The 23,681-nt window shown below is 32.3% G+C and overlaps 1 protein-coding gene across 2 annotated transcripts in view; it reads left to right on the top strand.

Moving 5' to 3' along the window:
• The window catches only part of LOC127732958 (threonine--tRNA ligase 1, cytoplasmic-like), a 36,608-nt gene extending 17,875 nt beyond the window's left edge, over positions 1 to 18,733 (top strand). For both annotated transcript variants that reach the window (XM_052242187.1, XM_052242186.1), the window contains exons 10-19: positions 2,264 to 2,362; positions 2,856 to 2,951; positions 3,383 to 3,453; positions 3,958 to 4,120; positions 4,428 to 4,565; positions 5,527 to 5,604; positions 6,903 to 7,003; positions 10,016 to 10,193; positions 10,732 to 10,846; positions 17,471 to 18,733. In XM_052242187.1, coding sequence (XP_052098147.1) covers positions 2,264 to 2,362; positions 2,856 to 2,951; positions 3,383 to 3,453; positions 3,958 to 4,120; positions 4,428 to 4,565; positions 5,527 to 5,604; positions 6,903 to 7,003; positions 10,016 to 10,193; positions 10,732 to 10,846; positions 17,471 to 17,616 — 1,185 coding nt within the window. In that variant the 3' untranslated portion in view covers positions 17,617 to 18,733. The remainder of the gene's footprint in view (positions 1 to 2,263; positions 2,363 to 2,855; positions 2,952 to 3,382; positions 3,454 to 3,957; positions 4,121 to 4,427; positions 4,566 to 5,526; positions 5,605 to 6,902; positions 7,004 to 10,015; positions 10,194 to 10,731; positions 10,847 to 17,470) is intronic.
• The last annotated feature ends 4,948 nt before the right edge of the window (positions 18,734 to 23,681 follow it).

Raw genomic sequence — 23,681 nt, 5'->3', positions numbered from 1 at the left:
AATCAAGAATTGCTATACATTGACAAGGTAAGTCACCTATTTATGTCATAAGCTTTATACTTAAAAAAAAAACCGAGAATGTCATTCGACCCTTTATTTTGTTTTCCTTCATGTGTTATCACAACTTTGTTGTACATTGAGTAGTATTTTTACTACAACTTTTCTCCCGGTGAATAACGATACAATCTGCACGAAATTCTTACCGTCATCTTATGTTATTTGTTAATAAGTACTGGTACATTTATTGATCTGTGTGATATATAAATTAATTCTAGAAAGCAAAATACTTTATAATTGTACTTATTATCAAATTATCGCAAGAAAATTAAGAATGTATGGTTAAGAAGGACCATATATGACTTAAAAGTAACGAGTATGATTAAGTGAGAGATATTTTAGTAACCAACATGATGATGTTCTTTTACACAATGTCAATGTTAATTATGAATAAATTCATCTTTAGGTACCGTCCTTCCTTTAGGGGATATATATCTAACAGTAATAATTAACCAGTAAGCATGAAGGTTTAAATTCAACCCTTTTAAGGCGGATGCGCTCGACTCCTATCTTAGTTGACTGGGATTGCCAGTTTTATTAACCAAAGACCGGAGTGTCTACTGGAAGCCTTCAACAATAAAAGAAAACTAATAGTCGAAAACTGAGCTAGCAAAAAAATCCATTTAATGAAACACGCAGATCAAAACTATTTGCCTGGAAATGCAAATAATTATTGTACGCATCTATTTGCTATCTATCGTTATAAACAAGTTAGCAACCTGCATATCATATATAAATATTCTCGTCCTAAATTCATTAAATGAAGTAATCTAAGTTTAACAGCTTCTAACAATCTAACAATGTTTATAAAAATAAGAATACTCGCTCGGAATAGTAAATAACCTCTCAACCAGAACCTTATATAAAGAAATGGATGTCTTTGATGAAACGTTAACAAAATGAGACAGCAAACAAACGATAAAAATAATCAAATAACCAACATTGGACAATGATTGAAATCGCCTTTTTCTTTGACGACCAATTCATCAATATTGTATCTGTAATAGTGCGAAAAGAAAATCAATCTGTATTTTTTGCAAAAACGTCAAATTAATCCCTTTAACTTTTCCCATTTGGAACCTGCAAAGACAAGAAAATAAATTTAGAGGAGAGCTTTTTCAGCAAGCATTACACATATAAAGATGTTTTTTTTATTAGAAAGCTGGATTATTGAGATGTGTAACTACATTATACTAAGAGCAATTTTATGATCTAAATTTTTCGTAGTGTGTTCTTACGTTACCATCAACTCATACTTGGTACGTTTTAATCATATATGATACCTTCAAACCATATCCTCCTAGGTTTATATCGATAAAATGATAATAAAGACATATATACACATCTCGCAACGTATAATTAATTTATATATCACACCGATCAATAAATGTACCAGTACTCATGCATAACGTGTCTTATTAACAAATAACATAAGATGTCGGTAAGAATTTCGTGCAGATTGTATCGTTATTCACCGGGAGAAAAGTTGTAGTAAAAATACTACTCAATGTACAACAAAGTTGTGATAACACATGAAGGAAAACAAAATAAAGGGTCGAATGACATTCTCGGTTTTTTTTTTAAGTATAAAGCTTATGACATAAATAGGTGACTTACCTTGTCAATGTATAGCAATTCTTGATTGTTTATTACTTCTACTGCATACTCGGAAGTCGGATTAACGCACTTGTTTTCATATTAATTGTGTATGACTTAGTTGGATTGGTGGCCGTGAATATGATAGACTGCTGTGGACAATATTTATCTATATAAATAAAATAATATATATAAGAGTATCAAAGCATTGACAATACTTGAATACAAAAATGATCAGTAATTGTATGCCAAACTAACATAGGCCATCTTATACAATCATAGAAATAAGAGGTTATTAAATTATTAAGAAGCAAAATTCTTTTTTGTGATGATGATGATTGATCTTTTTCAATGTCCAGGAAGACATGTCACCCTACCTAGACACACTTTTTTGACTGTGAGGTAACCTGTCTGCTTTTGCTGCTAAATACCATGTGCTAAGTAGAGGAGCATCAATGACTTTTCTTACTGGAGGCTAGTACACTAGCACCAGACCACAGATGCAATATTGCCATTACAAGTAAAAGTTTGAACATTTAGATAAGTGGGGTTTTATCAACAGATATTTTAATAGATTTATTAATAAAACGCAAGCATTTATCTATTTTAGGAACAAGAATTGTTTTTTTTCCATGAATGGAGTCCTGGAAGTTGTTTTTTCTTACCTAAAGGAGCTCATATTTGTAACACATTGATTGACTATATAAAAGTAAGATCCTGTATGATTAAGAATTAACTTGAATTTAGGATAGTTAAGATCATTGATGTTTAAGAATTTATTTCAGTTTAAGATAGTTAATACTGTTTTTGTAATGCAGGTTTTCCCATAGTTTTATGGTATTACATTTTATAAGTTTTCAAACATAAAGAATCTATAGTTTGAAGGAAGGAACATATTACATCAGGTCTCATGTGAACAACTTAATAGCATTAAATGGAAAGATCAAACATATTGATTTGCAAAGATACAGTTAGATTTTCATACAAAATGATTTCTAAATCAAACCGTACAAAATCAACAGGAATATTTTTGTCATAGCACTAACTTCTTCTTATGTTACAAATATCTTACAAAGGCACATTGAATTAATGTAAAAAAAAGTATTTGTTACATTTAAAAATGTTAATGTAAAAAGTCACAGCATTTTCAAAATTTATTTAATGGTGAACTTAAAAGCAGTTATATTACAATAATTTTTCAGAGTGAATACAGAAAAAGAGGATTTACTGAAGTTGTTTCTCCTAATATATACAACAGTAAACTATGGCAACAGTCAGGTCATTGGCAACATTATGATGTAAGTCTGAATTCAAGTCTTATATGTACCATAATAATGATGTCACATCAACCATAGTAAGAGGTAATTTATTTTCTATTCTGCTTCCTGTATTAAGTTAAAAGTTTTGGTTTAAGGTAGCACAACACAAATTTTGTGTAGTCATGTTAAAATAGCTATAACTTTGTCATTCGAAAAGATATTAAGACCAAATCAAGTACTGTATTAAAGGAGAGATGGCCAAGAAGTATTTCAGAAAGAGTTGGTGAAAATACCATTACTTACATGCTTCTATATGAAAATATTTGAAAGAAAATTGGAAAAAATTCACACTGTTCCTCTTCTAAACTTTCGTTGTCAGCTTAGGAGATATTAAATGTATGTCTATTATATCATAAAGTACATAAAAATGCTACAACACTGTCAGTTTATTCTGTCTTACTCTGTTACAGGATAATATATTTAAATTTGAAGTAGATAAAGAAATGTTTGCATTGAAACCAATGAATTGTCCTGGACATTGGTAAGTTTTAATAGTAATAAACAGAAATGAATGCTTCAAAAATTATTGTTATAGAAACTGAATTCCTGTACACTGAAACTTATGGTTATATAAGAAAAACATGTAAAAAATAAAATAAGAAATCAGCATGAAAAGTCATATTCGTGTACAGACATTCACAAATACACTGTAAATTGAGTGGCAAAATTTAAGAAAATTGATACCTGATGAATTTGAATGGCTTTGATGAGTAATATGTTTTTTCTTTGCTGCACACATAGATGTGCAAGAAGGGCCCTTGCTGACATGTCAGTTTTCTAGTTTTATACTGGTATGTGATATATTTGTCAGTTGCTTGGTAATGGTTTACACCAGGCACTCCATTTTCCTCCATCAATAACCTGTATAGGCAGTACAATGAAACCACATACAACTAACTAAAAGTAGTCAAATTTATGTCAGTGTTATCTTTCCTTGACTTGTGCATTGAGATTAAGAATAATTAAGATATGTTTACCTTTACAGCTTAATGTTTGATCACAGACCTAGATCATGGCGAGAGTTACCTTTAAGGATGGCAGATTTTGGTGTATTACACAGAAACGAGTTATCTGGAGCATTAAGTGGTCTGACCCGAGTGAGACGTTTCCAACAAGATGATGCTCATATATTTTGTAGAGAAGATCAGGTGAGCAGTTATATATTTTGTGTAAAAAAAAAGTCAAATAAAATATGTGACATAAGTGTTGAATTGGAGCAGTAGAAAAAAAAACAGACAAGTTTGATAAGTGAAGGTTGATATTTTATTATAAACCAGGGGCTTTTGTCCTGGGGGAAGGGGTCCTTGACACAAGTTGTCTATCTTTGATCTTTATATCATCAACACTATGTTGTATAAAAAGACTGTGCAGCTAAGCTGGTCAATTTGTTCTGCAAAAAATATGATTTTCTATAAAATGCTTATTTGACAATATTTTTTTCTGTCTTATTTATAGATAAAAGAAGAAATGGCTGGATGTTTAGACTTCATGAAGACTGTATATGATACCTTTGGTTTCACTTTTGAGTTACAATTATCTACCAGACCAGAGAAATATTTAGGGGAAATAGAAGTATGGAATGATGCAGAAAAGGTGGGTAAAACCATTCATAATATACAGAAATGTGGGGAATAGCTATATATATAGGTAACTGATAAAAGACAAAAAAATTCAAAAGACATATATAACATTGTATGTTTTTGTTAGCACTGTAGTTACTAACACATTAAAACTGATGCAGAAGGACATTAAGAAATAAAGACAGTGAGGGTTGGTTAAGTACAAACCTTCAATACTAAAGAGATGATTTCAATTTTCCTATTGTGAACTTTCAATTTTTGCAAAGCAACATTCCAGCAGCACCTTGATATGTAGTACATATCTCCTAGTTGATATGATATTCTGGGGCTTGTATGTCCTATCAGGATTTATTTGGTAAAGTGTTGATGCTTGAGATAAAGCTATTGAACCAATGATAAAGTTGGTCATCCCTTCAAAAGATTTATTGACACGAAATTAAAAAAAACACACCTTGCAAAATTAAGACAATTTATAGTTCCTTCATATTTTGAATGCATTCAGTAAGTAGGTACATCAGTCATCGACATTTACAAAGCACTTAATTGTTTATCCAGCAATACCAGTTAAGAAAGAAAAAAAATATCTGTAGTTAATATGTTTGTGCTCTAGAAATAGAAAATATGACTACTCATAGATGATTTGTACTAAACTGAGACTACTGCTTTACACCACAGACTGAAATCAACAGGGGAAGTGTTTGTCTTTCAATCATTGCTGTTAATTGAATCTTAACCATACAACTTCCCAAAAGGAGAAATACTCATAATTAGGTTTCAACTGTATGAAAGGAATAAATTTTGATACAGATCTTCAAATGTAAAGTCACTGAAATATGAATAAAATTGGTTACTACAAGGAACAATTCTTTGATATTTTAAAAATATTTAATTACAAATTTATCACAAGTCTATATGAAAATTGCAAAGCTTGCTTGATCATGACCAGAACTTTAATTGTTTAAATTGTTGAACAGGCATTGACAGAATGTTTAGATGCATCTGGTTTGAAATGGACCCTGAATCCAGGAGATGGTGCTTTCTATGGCCCTAAGGTAAGTGTATATTTGCAATTAAGAATCTTTGAAATGAAGGTGTTGGGTTTTTTTTTAAAGGAAAGTTTCGTTCAAACCTATAAGTTCTGGAGTGCAGTGTTACCATTAATCTATTATTATGGTCATTTGAAAACATCTGTATCATCCATATTACAATTCTATGTTATCATTTAAATTGGTATATTAGCCTAGAAAATAGATATTTAGCCTTGAGAATTAAAAAGTTAGTTTATCCCATTCATACAATAGGAGTTGATTAATTTTGGCTTCATGCCATTTATCTTGTCTTAAATAAAGGAAAAAGCATTTTTATGACATGACCAAACTGACGGAGTAAAAGTATAAGGTTTATTGACACTAAATTTTGTAATAGTACACAGATAGCTTAAGATAGTTTTTGACTATTAACTTTATTAAGGGAATATTGAAAAAAAAACAACATAAGTTTGGTGGGAAAAAAAATTCAAAATTTTGCAAACAATCACAAATTGATGCGAAATTTATTTATTTTTGTTAAAAAAAAATTTGGTAAAAAATCCAAAATTACGAAAAAATTTTTGCATAGTCTATTTCCGTAACAGACAGGCAGATAGCATTTTCTTTTATCACAAAAGAACTACCATGTAATGTAAAATGCAATTAAAAGGCCTAAAATGACCCAAAATAAATCAACATTAACAATATCACAAAAACAATAGAGTGACCTAAATTTTGGACAAGGTAAATGGCACAAAGCAAAATTATTTACTATTGCTCAGTGAGGTAAACTGACCTTTCAGCTCTCAAGGCTAAATATCTATTTTCTAGGCTTTGTTTTAAGAGGTAAACTTACTATTGATATGGAAGGGCATTCCTTTTATAGTTCTTTCCCTAGAAATCATATTGATGGGTAATGAACACAATTTATTACAAGTGTATGTTTTAATGATATATTCTTTCCAGGAATTGTCTGAAAAAGATATGTTAGATAAAATATAAACTTATTGAAAACAAGTGACTGAAGGTTGTAGATATACACCAATAAAAGGAGATGTGTGGTTTGGATAAATGAGACGGCAACTAAACAAAAACAAAAATAATCAATAGATGTCTAGAGGTCAACAGTTAGTCTTCAACAATAGACAGGGATGTATATACAATATGTCAAGCTTCTAATTCTTAAATCTTTAAAAGTTGTGAATAAATATAACAGAAACAAAAATCTACCATCAATGCCAAATTCTCCCAGTCATATCAACAAAAAAATGGTAAAAGTAACTCTTGATAACTGGAACAAATTGTTAATTTTTAAATTACAGATAGATGTACACATTATGGATGCCTTGAAAAGATCACATCAGTGTGCTACAATACAGTTAGACTTTCAGTTACCCATCAGATTTAATCTTAACTTCAACAGGTAAGGTCACATGAATATGCAATAATTAGGGCCCCGCCTAGTGGCAGGTCGCCCTAAAGTGATTAGTCTGTCTGTCCGTCTGTAACAAATTGTGTCCGCTCTATATCTAGAGAACCGTTATAATTTCATACTTTATACTTGACTTGTATATTAACCAACACCAGAGGGTGTGTCATAATGTATGAAAAACTTCCTAGGTCAAAGGTCAAGGTCAAAAACTTTGGTTTCAGTTGACAACCCCATGTCCTATGGTAAAGATTGTGTCCGCTCTATATCTTGAGAACTGTTATGATTTCAAAGTTTGTACTTGTCATGTATATTAACCAACACTAGAGGGTGTGTCATAATGTATGTGCAACTCATGTGATCAAATATAACACTTTAACTAAAAACATAGAATAAAATCACTCTCAGCACATTACGAGACTATGTAATAACTTAAAAAAAGTGATTCACATCAGCTTATCCATACACATTTTATACCACACAAAAACTGATGCTGATCATTGTCATTGTAGTCCTTAATATTTGCTGCAGATTTCATCTTTATGTCTTTTCCCATCAATCCATACAACTGGCTTAGTTCTTTTCTCTTGTGAGTAATTATATGTGGAGATATTACTCCACCAGGACATGTTGTGTTATCACTCTGAAAGATAAAATAAACCAAGATAGGGAGATAATCAACACAACAAATTTAAACCAATCAAATAATTCAATCTGATGTATTTTTGTCGAGCCTAGGACTACTGATGTATAGATTTCCACATGATAAAAATATTTACTGTACTTTAAAAAATGGACTGTTTAATAGGTAAAGACAAGAACTATTTAATGTGAATACAGATACAGTACAAAGTTCCAACAATTTAAATGGCATAATTCTGGCTTGACAAGTAATGCGAAATAACCTTTGTTTATTTCAAGAAGTTTTATTATGCCCCCGCCGTAGTGGAGGGGGCATTAAGTTTTACCCTTGTCCGTCTGTATGTGCGTACGTCCCAAAATTGGATTCCGTTCTCTAACTTTAGTTTGCCTCAACCAAATGTTATGAAACTTATACACAATGCTTATTACCACAAAACACAGATCAAGTTTGAATTTTGGTGGTGTCACTTTTACCATTCTAGAGTTATGCCCCTTTACAAATGGAAAAATTGCTGAATTTTTTCGTTTCCGTTCTCTAACTTTAGTTTGCCTCAACCAAATGTTATGAAACTTATACACAATGCTTATTACCACAAAACACAGATCAAGTTTGAATTTTGGTGGCATCACTTTTACCGTTCTAGAGTTATGCCCTTTACAAATGGAAAAATTGCTGAATTTTTCGTTTCCGTTCTCTAACTTAAGTTTGCCTCAACCAAATGTTATGAAACTTATACACAATGCTTATTACCACAAAACACATACCGTTAAAATGCTTGTATAGTCCGCGGTTTTATTCTCCAAAATTGACCTAGACAGCAGGGGTGCGGACTATAGAGTACAATAAGCAAGAAATAAGAGAGAAAATTTTGATTTCGCGATGTGGATTGTTTACGTTCCACCATGTTTGTTATTGACATTGTAGAGGGCCCTCTTATCATTTTTCAAACCCACAATTTTACCCAATCCATATTAATAAGTTATTTTTATTCAATATCAAATTAATACTGATAAATTTAAAAATAAAATACTTCATTACAAAATTCTCGTTTCTTTTCAATGCATTGCTAAATATAAACTGGTATCTGCCTGAATGAAATCATACAAAAAAAGTAAAAGAAGACAACTGTAAACCAGCTTACGATGTGTAAACTACAAAACGTAATCTGTTATTCGTTCGGTTTTGGTGTTTCCTACTGACAAATATGTTTTGTATTAGCTCAAGACCCTTCAAACATTAATGTGATAGATATATTAAACACTGTTTTACATAAGGAGGGAACTGTTTTACTTTCAAAGTTGTATTATAGTGATATCTATTATGTACGGATTTCAACTCTCACCGGGTTTTTCATCTTTTACACGTGCTTTTCAAACTTCCGGTTTAAACATACACAACGTTACTAAATTGTTTTTTGTGTGATTTAGACTTATTTTAACCAGCGTAAAGAGTTTTAGAACCATTTACAAGCAGTTTCAGCTTCGGTTTTGTGATGGAAAATAGATTTTTCCAAGAAAATACCAAAAAAACGACCACACACGATTTAAAACTACCGGAGTTTCATTAGACCTTTTCTAACAGTTACAAAATTTTTTTTTACCTGAAAATTCATGGGGAGAAGGGATTCGGACTATGTACCAGTGCGAACTATACAAGCCTGATTACAGTATCAAGTTTAAATTTTAGTGGCGTCACTTTTACCGTTCTAGAGTTATGCCCCTTTACAAATGGAAAAATTGCTGAAATATTCGTTTCTGTTCTCTAACTTCAGTTTGCCTTAAATAAATGTTATGAAACTTATAAACAATGCTTATAACCACAAAAGTCAGTTCAAGTACAAATTTGGGTAACGTCACTTTTACAGTTCTTAGAGTTATGTCCCTTTATAACGTTATATGCAAGTGGGGGCATCATCTGTGTCCCATGGACACATTCCCCATTTATTTTCTTTTATATTATATTTCTAAAATGAAGTGTAAAGTGCATCCGGTGTACTGTAGCACATGTAACCTGCTCTAAGAGATTCAACCACTAACACCTTTAATAGTCAAATAGTAACCTATTTTTTACAGCGGGGCCCACAGAGATGGCTCCCATCTCAATAATGTCTAGTTGGTTATATTTTACTACACTTATACAGGGGATACATTTATAAGACAGTAATTCAACAACAAAAGGCAGGAAGCAAGTGAATTTGTCATGCATTTACAAGTTTATTTCACAATATGACTGCAAAACTAAGTCACAATAACTGAGAGAGTGACAGTACAAGAGATGATTTAAACTATAAAAAAAACAGGCTAAGAATAGACTCCCAACTATTCTCTCATAATAATTCTTTTTACAATTTTTATCTTTCATAGTGGTGAAGCTGATGAGAAAAAGAGACCTGTGATGATCCATCGAGCTATTCTGGGCTCTGTAGAGAGAATGGTTGCCGTTCTGACAGAAAATTATGGTGGTAAATGGCCGTTTTGGTTATCACCTCGACAGTGTGTCATTATTCCTGTAGCACCTGTCTATGACACTTATGCAGAAGAGGTAAGTTGTGACTCAAAGTTTTATGGTTGTCACTTTAACAATGTGTCATTGTAAAGCACCTGTTTGTTGCATCAATGCAGTAAAGGTTAAAAGTACAAGTTGTGGAGTTTGAGCAGTCCTATTATAAACTCTTGTGATTTTAGTTATTTTGTAATCAGATCTGAATGCCAATATATAATACAAAAGTTATGAATTTGCCTGATTTTAGGAAAACATGTGACTTAAAATGTAAGAGAGATAGTTATGATTTTGCAGGTTGTTATTGATTATCATATAAGCTCTTCAAGGCAAAAACTTTCTTCTTAATTTGTAAATGCCTTTTGTATACTTTTTTTTTTTAAATTGAATTCTTCAAACTATCCAAAACTGTTCAAGTTTCAAGGCAGTTGTAATGATATTTTATAACTATAATTATTTACATAAATTAATAAGGAAAAAGATTACAATTGAGACAAATATATACCAAAGACAAACATGTGAGAAAGTGATCCCTTATATCTGTCAGAGAAACTATATTATATATGTATTGTATTTATAGGTTAAGAAGCAGATCCATGATGCTGGATTTCTGTGTGATACTGACGTGGACCATAGCACTACACTTAATAAGAAAATAAGAAATTCTCAATTAGCACAGTATAACTTTATATTGGGTATGTATACCACATCTCTACACCTAATAAGAAAATTAATAATGCTTTGCACAGTTTCCCATATTGAATTCCTGAATTAAAATATGCGATTGAAAACAACATAAAATGACTTAAATTTTCCTGTTTTAATGAGAATTATCATATATATATATTGCATTCATCTTATCCGTATGTCTCTCCATTGGTCTTACAAATATTTCCATCACTTATCTTAGGTACTACGGAGTGATGTCATATTTTTTTATGTGTTCGACAGTGATGTGTTGTATCATCAGGACAGTCAGACACCTACTTCCTGTCAGTTTTGTGTGGCCTGCGTGGAAAGCGAGACATAGGGATTGCTTTTCCGGCGACGACGATGATGATGACGGCATCAACAATTGTAAAGTTTTCTGCTTAAGTTAGTTTGATAGGATCTTCTTGTGATAGATCAACGATATTGTCAGTTTTATAGCTATTTTGAGGACATACCCCTTAGGACATGGTCCAGTGACTTTGAATTAATTAGCAATTTTCAATGTTAAGTTTTCTGCTTCAGTTAGTTTGATAGGATCTACTTGTGATAGATCAATGATATTTTGTATGAAGTTGCATTACTATCAGTTCATATCAGTTTGAAGATTATTTTGAGGCCATGCCCCCTAGGTCATGGTCCAGTGACTTTGAATTAATTAGCAATTTTCAATGTTAAGATTTCTGCTAAGTCAGTTTGATGAGAACTACTTGTGATAGATCAATGATACTTTGTATAAAGTTGCATTACTATCAATACACATCAGTTTGATGACTATTTTGAAGCCTTGCCCCGAGGACATGGTCCAGTGACTGTGAATTAATTAGCAATTTTCAATGTTAAGTTTTCTGCTTAAGTTAGATTGATAGGAACTACTTACAAAAAAACAAAGACAAATTCTATAAAGTTACATTACTGCCTGTACATATCAGTTTGTCAACCATTTTCAGGCCCTGCCCACTAGATCATGGTCCAGTGTCTGAATTAATAAGCAATGTTGCTGTCCATCAGATTGTTTTTTCTGAATTTAATGCTGACAAGCGAGACATATCTCTGTGTCAACAGTTTATATAACATTATTTGTTGAATTTTATGTAATGGTGTTCTTTAATGACAATGTTATTATACGAGTGAAGATAAATAACTGCCTTACATACTCCATATGGAGGTTATCCAAGAGTATATGGAGAAAGACGTTGTAATCAAGAAGAATAATAATATTTGAACCATATTAGAAAATAAAGGCAATTGTCTGTAATTATTATTTACATGGAAATCTAAGATTGATGTTAACTATATTTAAATATTTATTTTTTGATTCAATGCGATTTCAAACAGAATTGGATATCTCTTTGGATCTAAGTACCTGGTAGTATAAATATTTCTGGAATATTCTACTGTTAGAAAGTTATTCATTCAAAAATGCATGCAAAATATATCTGCAAATAAATCTGAAGTAAATTTTGACTATAAGAGGAATGGTATTGTTTTATTTTTGGAGTTGATAGAAATTGTTTCGCCTAGAATATCAATTTAATGCCAAGAATTCATCCGTTGGTTAAAATTGAATCATCCATTTTTATACGACCGCAAAAAAATTTTGTGGTCGTATATTGGTATGACGTTGGCGTCGTCGTCGTCGTCGTCGTCGTCCGGCGTCGGCGTCGTCGTCCGGCGTCGTCGTCCGAATACATATTGGTTTTCGCACTCTAACTTTAGTTTAAGTGAATGGATCTTTTTGAAATTTTACCATAAGGTTAAATACCACAAAAGGAAGGTTGGGATTGATTTTGGGGGTTATGGTACCAACAGTTAAGGAATTAGGGGCCAAAAAGGGGCCAAAAATGAGCATTTTCTAGTTTCCAGACAATAACTGTGGAACGGTGTATGGATCTCTCTGAAATTATACTACAAGTTTCCATACCACAAAGGGATGGTTAGGATTTGCTTTGGGGGGTTATGGCTCAAACCGTTTAGGAATTAGGGGCAAAAAAGGGGGAAAAACAAGGTTGTCCTGGTTAATGGACAAATACTTTAGTACAAAACATAATTTAAAGCAGTGTAAGGGAGATAAATCAAATACATCATTGAAATTATCTCCCTTACACTGCTTTTAAATTATGTAGAAAGTAATGGTTAATGAACAATAAAGATAATCTAAAACAGTGTAAGGGAGGTAATCCAAATACAACGTTTTGGTTACTTCCCTTACACTGCTATTAAATTATGTATATGCATATTTATAACGGAAGACCAGTAAAAATATCTGCAAATGTTTTCATCTTTTTTTTTTACAAAAAAATCCATATGAAAGATTTGACACTATATTTTTATTAATTCTATTATAAAATAGATTAAGTTAGCACTATGGTAAATTTAAATGGGTAATTATGGTTGCCAACTCCATTGGAAATTTGAATTGAGATTATGACCATATCTTGAGGGAAAGAATTTTTTTGGGGGAAAAAGAATTTAAAGAAGTAATCTTTAATTGCACAGTATGGCGCATTAGATTTGTAAAATCTTTGATCACATTTATTTATTTGTTATGCCGAATCTAACAGTGTATTTAGATTTTTAATTTTAAGTCCAGTTTTCAAATTGGTCTACATTAATGTCCAAAGGGTCCAAAATTAAACTTTGTTTGATTTTAGCAAAAATTGAATATATGAGGTTCTTTGATATGCTGAATCTAAACATGTATTTAGATTTTTGATTTTTGGCCCAGTTTTCAAGTTGGTCCAAATTGGGGTCCAAAATTAAACTTTGTTTGATTTCAACAAAAATTGAATATATGGGGTTCTTTGATATGCTGAATCTAACCATGTATTTAGATTTTTTATTTGTGGACCCCGTTATCTAATTGGTTCATATTGAGGTCAAAAGGGTCCAAAATTAAACTTTATTTGATTTCATCAAAAATTGAATTATTGGGGTTCTTTGATATTCCAAATCTAACCGTGTATTTAGGTTTTTAATTTTGGGTCCTGTTTTTTAAATTGGTCTACATTGAGGTCCAAAGGGTCCAAAATTAAACTTAGTTTGATTTTGACAAAAATTGAATTCTTGGGGTTCTTTGATTTGCTGAATCTAAACATGTGTTTAGATTTTTGATTATGGGCCCAGTTTTCAAGTTGGTCCAAGATAGGGTCCAGTATTTAAACTTTGTTTGATTTCAACAAAAATTGAATATATGGGGTTCTTTGATATGCTGAATCTAAACATGTATTTAGATTTTTGATTATGGGCCAAGTTTTCAAGTTGGTCCAAATTTGGGTCCAAAATTAAACTTTGTTTGATTTCAACAAAAATTGAATATATGAGGTTCTTTGATATGCTGAATCTAACCATGTATTTAGATTTTTTATTTGTAGGCCCCGCTATCAAATTGGTTCATATTGAGGTCAAAAGGGTCCAAAATTAAACTTTGTTTGATTTCATCGAAAATTGAATTATTGGGGTTCTTTGATATGCCAAATCTAACCGTGTTTTTAGATTTTTAATTTGGGTCCCGTTTTTGTCGAGCCTGCGACTTTTGTCGCAGAAAGCTCGACATAGGGATAGCGATCCGGTGGCGGCGGCGGCGGCTACGGCGGCGGCGGCGGCGGCGTTAGCTAACTTCTTAAAAGCTTTATATTTTAGAAGATGGAAGACCTGGATGCTTCATACTTTGTATATGGATGCCTCATGTTACGAAGTTTCCGTCAGTCACATGTCCAATGTCCTTGACCTCATTTTCATGGTTCAGTGACTACTTGAAAAAAAAGTTCAGATTTTTTGTAATGTTAAATTCTCTCTTATTATAAGTAATAGGATAACTATATTTGGTATGTGCGTACCTTGCAAGGTCCTCATGCCCGTCAGACAGTTTTCACTTGACCTCGACCTCATTTCATGGATCAGTGAACAAGGTTAAGTTTTCGTGGTCAAGTCCATATCTCAGATACTATAAGCAATAGGTCTAGTATATTCGGTGTATGGAAGGACTGTAAGGTGTACATGTCCAACTGGCAAGTGTCATCTGACCTTGACCTCATTTTCATGGTTCAGTGGTTATAGTTAAGTTTTTTGTGTTTTGGTCTGTTTTTCTTATACTGTATGCAATAGGTCTACTATATATGGTGTATGGAATGATTAAAAGGTGTACATGTCTAGCTGGCAGGTGTCAGCTGACCTTGACCTCATTTTCATGGTTCAGTGGTCAAAGTTAAGTTTTTGAGTTTTGGTCTTTTTTTCTAATACTGCATGCAATAGGTCAGCTATATTTGGTGTATGGAATGATTGTAAGGTGTACATGTCTAGCTGGCAGGTGTCATCTTACCTTGACCTCATTTTCATGGTTCAGTAGTCAAAAGTTAAGTTTTTGAGTTTTGGTCTTTTTTTCTAATACTATATGCAATAGTTCAACTATATTTGGTGTATGGAAATATTTTATGATCTATATGTCAGTCACGCAGGTTTTATTTGACCTTGACCTCATTTTCAAGGTTCATTGCTCAGTGTTAAGTTTTTGTGTTTTCGTCTGTTTTTCTTAAACTATAAGCAATAGGTCAACTATATTTGTTGTATGGAAGAATTGTTAGCTGTACATGCCTGCCTAGCATGGTTCATCTGACCTTGACCTCATTTTCATGGTTCATTGGTCAATGTTTAGTTTACTTGGTTAATGTGAAGTTTATGTGACAGTTGTAATAAAGCTTTATATTTAGGACTATCAACATAATATCAATGATTAGTAAAGAAGGCGAGACATTTCAGCGTGTGCACTCTTCTTTAAATTGGTCTTCATTGAGGTCCAAAGGGTCCAAAATTAAACTTAGTTTGATTTTAACAAAAATTGAATTCTTGGGGTTCTTTGATATGCTGAATCTAACCATGTATTTAGATTTTTGATTATGGGCCCAGTTTTCAAGTTGGTCCAAATTGGGGTCCAAAATTAAACTTTGTTTGATTTCAACAAAAATTGAATATATGAGGTTCTTTGATATGCTGAATCTAACCATGTATTTAGATTTTTTATTTGTAGGCCCCGCTATCAAATTGGTTCATATTGAGGTCAAAAGGGTCCAAAATTAAACTTTGTTTGATTTCATCGAAAATTGAATTATTGGGGTTCTTTGATATTCCAAATCTAACCGTGTATTTAGGTTTTTAATTTTGGGTCCTGTTTTTTAAATTGGTCTACATTGAGGTCCAAAGGGTCCAAAATTAAACTTAGTTTGATTTTGACAAAAATTGAATTCTTGGGGTTCTTTGATTTGCTGAATCTAAACATGTGTTTAGATTTTTGATTATGGGCCCAGTTTTCAAGTTGGTCCAAGATAGGGTCCAGTATTTAAAGTTTGTTTGATTTCAACAAAAATTGAATATATGGGGTTCTTTGATATGCTGAATCTGAACATGTATTTAGATTTTTGATTATGGGCCCAGTTTTCAAGTTGGTCCAAATTGGGGTCCAAAATTAAACTTTGTTTGATTTCAACAAAAATTGAATATATGAGGTTCTTTGATATGCTGAATCTAACCATGTATTTAGATTTTTTATTTGTAGGCCCCGCTATCAAATTGGTTCATATTGAGGTCAAAAGGGTCCAAAATTAAACTTTGTTTGATTTCATCGAAAATTGAATTATTGGAGTTCTTTGATATGCCAAATCTAACCGTGTTTTTAGATTTTTAATTTGGGTCCCGTTTTTTAAATTGGTCTTCATTGAGGTCCAAAGGGTCCAAAATTAAACTTAGTTTGATTTTAACAAAAATTGAATTTGGGGGGTTCTTTGATATGCTGAATCTAAACATGTGTTAAGATTTTTGATTATGGGCCCAGTTTTCAAGTTGGTCCAAGTTGGGGTCCAAAATTAAACTTTTTTTGATTTCAACAAAAATTGAATATATGGGGTTCTTTGATATGCTGAATCTAACCATGAATTTAGATTTTTTATTTGTGGGCCCCGCTATCAAATTGGTTCATATTGAGGTCAAAAGGGTCCAAAATTAAACTTTGTTTGATTTCATCAAAAATTGAATTATTGGGGTTCTTTGATATTCCAAATCTAACTGTGTATTTAGATTTTTAATTTTAAGTCCCGTTTTTTAAATTGGTCTACATTAAGGTCCAAAGGGTCCAAAATTAAACTTAGTTTGATTTTAGCAAAAATTGAATTCTTGGGGTTCTTTGATATGCTGAATCTAAACATGTGTTTAGATTTTTGATTATGGGCCCAGTTTTCAAGTTTGTCCAAGTTGGGGTCCAAAATTAAACTTTGTTTGATTTTAACAAAAATTGAATATATGGGGTTCTTTGATATGCTGAATCTAACCATGTATTTTGATTTTGGACATTGGACCATAATAGGTAAATTAAAAAAAATTCAAGTTCTTAGACCACATTCTTTCTGTGTCAGAAACCTATGCTGTGTCAAATATTTAATAACAATCCAAATTCAGAGCTGTATCAAGCTTGAATGTTGTGTCCATACTTGCCCCAACTGTTCAGGGTTCGACCTCTGCGGTCGTATCAAGCTGCGCCCCAGCGAAGCATTTTATAGTTATTAACACCAATTCAGAATAAATTGTTTTAATGTATACAGTGGATATTAATTGTGTTTCAGTTGTTGGAGAGAAGGAAGTTGGTAACAAGACTGCTAATGTCCGTACCAGAGACAACAAAGTACACGATGAACACAGTATACACAAAATTATTGAACGATTTACAGAATTCAAGAACTCAAAATGTTTAGACTCGGAAAACTTTTAAACAATTCAAATTTTAAATAATTTATTGTACATGTATGTGCTGGCTTTTAGTTGTCTGTATGACAATAATGCTATAGTGAGTCCCTATCATCAAATATAGATCTTCTAGCATAAAAGACATATTTTATAGAAATGTCACCATTGGATACCATGGTCAAAGGACTCAAATCATAAGTCTTTGTTCTGCTATATCATCATTTGAAAAAAAGTGCATAATCTTTATTATACAAATTGATTGTTCTTTTCTGAAGCATTGCACAGAAATGAAATGAAATATTAAAACACGATAATAAGTATGTCCTTTTGAATCTGTTGCATATATTTTGTAACAACAAATAGATGATAACAATGAAATATTTTTGTGTTTATTCATCAACGACTGTTTGAAGTTCTAAAATTATTACATCAGTTATTCATTAGAAAATGATAGCAAATTTTATGATTATAACACTTCTCTAACTTGAATTTATGTCCTTCACAACACACACAATTCATTTAAACTTCTACAAAGATGTTGACATTTAATTAAATGGAAATGTACAGATAAAGAAAATAATTGTAAAAATTAAAAACGGCTAACTTTCATTTATAAATGAGGAGAAAATAAATGAATCAGACTGTCGGTAATGCTACTTAAAAGTACATTTGTGAACTACAGTCTTGTTAATGATTTGTTTTTCTGTACTTATAAAGTGCAGCTTTTATTGAGTTTATAGTAATTTGAATTTATGAATGGTCTAGGATTTGTATACAAAGGATGGTTATAGAGGGAAATTAAACTTGGCTACATGTGATCTGGATTTACTTCTATCCTAGATCATAGTAAATTACTGTAATCTAACTTACTTCTATCCTAAATCATGGTAAATTACCGTAATCTAGTTATAACTTACTTGTATCCTAAATCATGGTAAATTACCGTAATCTAGTTATAACTTACTTTTATCCTAAATCATGGTAAATTACCGTGATCAAGTTAAAACTTACTTCTATCCTAAATCATGGTAAATTACCGTAATCAAGTTATAACTTACTTCTATCCTAAATCATGGTAAATTACCGTAATCTAGTTATAACTTACTTCTATCCTAAATCATGGTAAATTACCGTAATCTAGTTGTAGATTATTTTATAATTGTAACTAATTTTTCTTGTTGGTCCGTTCGGCGTTGGTCTGTCTATTTATTCAACAAAACAATTCGTCACATTTTTCTCCAAAAGTACAATTAAAACAGAATGGCATCATATTTGATCAGCAGCTTGGCAGTGATGGGTTATAATGTATGAGCACTTATTAAAACAATGGCATCATATTGGATCAGCAGCTTGGCAGTGATGGGTTATAATGTATGAGCTCTTTTCAGATCTGTCAGATAACTATTTCCTGTGTTGATTTTTTTATGATGTCAACTGAACTTAAAATTTTTCTACATATATTCTCCAATACTACTGAACAGAATGACTTCATATTAGGTCAGCAGCTCAACAGTTCCAAGTTTTTATGTAATATGTGTAATATTTCCTTTGAATAAACACAACAACATGCATTGTTGTTGTGTTTATTCAAAGGAAAATCATCTGTTTACTACGAAAAAAAATTAACATAAAATTATTGTTAATGCTGGGCGTATATATAATATGGTCATTTAGAAAATTAGAAGTAGAAACTTGTCAATATTAGAGGGAATATGGCATGTGGGTATAGCAATATAATTAATTCATGTAACCACTGAATTGCATCTTTATTAGTACATTTTTTAGCTCACCTGACCCAAAGGGCCAAGTGAGCTTTTCTCATCACTTGGCGTCCGTCGTCGTCGTCCGTTAACTTTTACAAAAATCTTCTCCTCTGAAACTACTAGGCCAAATTTAACCAAACTTGGCCACAATCATCATTAGGGTATCTAGTTTTAAAAATGTGTCCGATGACCCCGCCTGCCAACCAACATGGTTGCCATGGCTAAAAATAGAACATAGGGGTAAAATGTAGATTTTGGCTTATATCTCTGAAACCAAAGCATTTAGAGCAAATCTGACTGGGGTAAAATTGTTTATCAGGTCAAGATCTATCTGCCCTGAAATTTTCAGATGAATCTGACATCCCGTTGTTGGGTTGCTGCCCCTGAATTGGTAATTTCAAGGAAATTTTGCCATTTTTGGTTATTATCTTGAATATTATTATAGATAGAGATAAACTGTAAACAGCAATAATGTTCAGCAAAGTAAGATCTACAAATAAGTCAACTTGACCAAAATGGTCAGTTGACCCCTTAAGGAGTTATTGCCCTTTATAGTAAATTTTTAACCATTTTTCGTATATTTTTGTAATCTCTTACAAAAATCTTCTCTGAATCTACTAAGACAAATTTAACCAAACTTGTCCACAATCATCATTAGGGTATCTAGTTTAAAAAATGTGTCCGATGACCCCGCCCGCGAACCAAGATGGCCGACATGACTAAAAAATAGAACATAGGGTAAAATGCAGTTTTTGGCTCATATCTCTGAAACCAAAGCATTTAGAGCAAATCTTTCAGGATAAAATTGTTCATTAGGTCAAGATCTATCTGCCCTGAAATTTTCAGACCAATCAGGCAACACGTTGTTTGGTTGCTGCCCCTGAATTGATAATTTTAAGAAAATTTTGCAGCTTTCGGTTATTATCTTTAATATTATTATAGATAGAGATAAACTGTGAACAGCAATAATGTACAGCAAAGTAAGATCTACAAATAAGTCAATGACCAAAATTGTCAATTGACCCCTTAAGGAGTTATTGCCCTTTATAGTCAATTTTTTACAATTTTCATAAATTTTGTAAATTTTTGTAAATTTTTACAAAATATTTTCCACTGTAACTACTGGGCCAAGTTCATTATAGATAGAGATAATTATAAGCAGCAAGAATGTTCAGTAAAGTAAGATCTACAAACACATCACCATCACCAAAACACAATTTTGTCATGAATCCATCTGTGTCCTTTGTTTAATATGCACATAGACCAAGGTGAGCGACACAGGCTCTTTAGAGCCTCTAGTTTCACTTGGGGAAAGGAGGAAAGAAGATAATTACACAATTAAGTAATGATTGATTTGTTTGTATTCTGCCATATGTCTGTTGCGTTTAATTTATGACATGAAATAAAATTCTTGAATTTCTTTTAATAATTCAGTCTTGCTTAGTGTGATGATTTCACTGATGTGCTGTTTTTGTCTCGCCTGCGACGAAATGCGAGACATAGGTATTACTATCGGCGGCGGTGGCATAAACTATTTGTATAAAGCTTTATATTTCAGAAGGTAGAAGACCTGGATGCTTCATATCTTGTATGCAGATACCTTATGTTACGAAGTTTCTGTCAATGTCCATTGTCCTTGACCTCATTTTCATGGTTCAGCGACTGCTTGAAAAAATATTTGAATTTTTTTGTCATGTGAATTCCTCACTAATTATAAGTAATAGATAACAATATTTGGTATATGGGTTCCTTGCAACGTTTACATGTCCGTCAGACAGAGTTCACCTGACCTCTACCTCATTTCATGGATCAGTGATCAAGGTTAAAATTACGTGATTAGGCTGTTTCTCAAATTCTATAAGCATTAGGTCAACTATATTTGGTGTATGGAATATTGAAATGGGTACTTCTCAGTCTGGCAGGTTTCATCCAACCTTGACCTCATTTTCATGGTTCATTGGTCAATGTTCAGTTTTTTTGTTTTGGTCAGTTTTTCAAGTACTAAGAGCAATAGGTCAACTATATTTGGTGTATGGAATGATTGTGATGTGTACAAGTCTGTCTGGCAGGTATCATATGACCTTGACCTCATTTTCATGGTTCATTGGTCAATGTTAAGTTTTTTTTATTTTGTCTGTTTTTCAAGTACTATAAGCATATGAATTCAAGTCTTATATGTACCATACTAAAACTGTCACATCAACCGTAGAAGGGGGCAATTGGTTTGTTTGGAGGCATATTGTTTTTCCCCTGTCCGTCCTTCCGTCTGTCTGTCCTTCTGTCCGTCCGTCCCATTATGGGTATATAGTTATTCCAGATAACTCCTCCTATAGTTTGAATGCTAGGAAATTCTCACTTTGCTGGCTGTTTCTACATATATTGAAGGTGTGCATGTGGTCAGGGTTTTGATTTTTGTCTCGCCTGCGACTTTGCGAGACATAGGTATTACTATGCGGCGGCGTAAACTATTTGTATAAAGCTTTATATTTCAGAAGGTAGAAGACCTGGATGCTTCATACCTTGTATGTATATACCTTATGCTACAAAGTTTCCGTCTGTCATATGCCCATTGTCCTTGACCTCATTTTCATGGTTCAGTGACTGATTGAAAAAAAAATACAGGTCAACTATATTTGGTGTATGGAATGATTGTAAGGGGTACATGTCTGTCTGGAAGGTATCACCTGACCATGACTTTATTTTTATGGTTGAATGGTCAATAAGTTTTTGTGTTTTGATCTGTTTTTCAAATACTAATAGAAATAGGTCAGATATATTTGGTGTATGGAATAATTGTAAGGTGCACATGTCTGTCTGGCAGGTATAATCTGACCTTGACCTCATTTTCATGGTTCATTGGACAATGTTAAGTTTTTGTGTTTTGGTCTGTTTTTCAATTAGCATACAATAGGTCAACTATATTTGGTGTATAAAAAAATTGTAAGATGTCTGTCTGACAAAATTTATTTGACCTTGACCTCATTCTCATAGATTTCTAAAAATGTTGAGTTTCTGGAATGCTTTTTTTAAGACCTTTATCTTTAACTTTCAACATAAAATCAATGGTCAGTAAAGCAGGTGAGACATTTCAGCGTGTACACTCTTGTTTATCTGAGCTTTTAAAAGTAATAAGTCAACTCTTTTTGCTTTATAGGATTGTTGTAAGCTGCATATATCTCTTTCAGTGTTCATTTGACCTTGATATATATTGTGTCACCAAACTTGCTCAATCAGTTTTGCAGGACATGAAGTTATGCATCTGCTATTTTGATTTTTATCTTGTGATTTTGAGGGTTTCCTATTACAAAATATTTTTATGCCCCCGCTGTTGCCATGTGGGCATGAAATTTTACACTTGTCCGTCTGTACGTCCGTCCGTACGTCCCGAAATTGGTTTCCGTTCTTTAACTTTAGTTTGCCTCAACCAAATGTTATGAAACTTATACACAATGCTTATTACCAACAAAACACAGACATGTTTGAATTTTGGTGGCGTCACTTTTACCGTTCTAGAGTTGTGCCCCTTTACAAATGGAAAAATTTCTGAATTTTTCGTTTCCGTTCTCTAACTTTAGTTTGCCTCAACCAAATGTTATAAACTTATACACAATGCTTATTACCACAAAACTCCAATCAAGTATGAATTAGGGTAACGTCACTTTCACCTTTCTTGAGTTATGTCCCTTTATAATGGGGCATCATCTGTGTCCCATGGACACATTCCCCATTTATTTCCTACATTATTTTGAGAGGTCAGGAAACACAATTCTTTCTTTACGACAGTAATATATGTTTTATCTTGTGAATGCAATAGGAATGTCAATGAGACGGCAACCATACAAAATAATAACCAAAAGACATCTAGAAAACAACATAGTCTTCAACAATAGACAGATGGCCATACTTTTTTTAATATCTACAATTTTTAAAGCCAGTATAAACTGTGATTACGATAACAGGTATGTAAATTGGTGATCTCATGAAATTTGGCATGCAACTAGAAAACAAGGAACTGCATATTTAGACTTAAAAGTCTTATTTGTCAAAATCCTGTCCTAATTAAAAAAAAAAAATGACATGTTATTGCTACTGAAAGTTTTGTTTTATTCAATTAAAATTTATATAGGTTCACTGAATTTGTTTTTAGGTATGAATAGTTAAATCGTCTGTACAGCGTGAAAAAAGTGCTGAAAGGTCAAAAGAAAAAGTGATTTCATGACTATTGTGCATGGAAATCTTAGTTCTGGACATTTTAAAGTTTAACCGAAATGTTATACAGCAAACATGAATTCACTGACACCCTATAATATTAATATATTTAGTGGCA

The sequence above is a fragment of the Mytilus californianus genome, unplaced genomic scaffold (assembly GCF_021869535.1).
Source record: "Mytilus californianus isolate M0D057914Y unplaced genomic scaffold, xbMytCali1.0.p SCAF_3, whole genome shotgun sequence".
In the NCBI taxonomy this organism is placed as follows: domain Eukaryota; kingdom Metazoa; phylum Mollusca; class Bivalvia; order Mytilida; family Mytilidae; genus Mytilus; species Mytilus californianus.
Note: the sequence above shows the minus strand (reverse complement) of the source record. Positions and strands in the feature narration are given on the sequence as shown.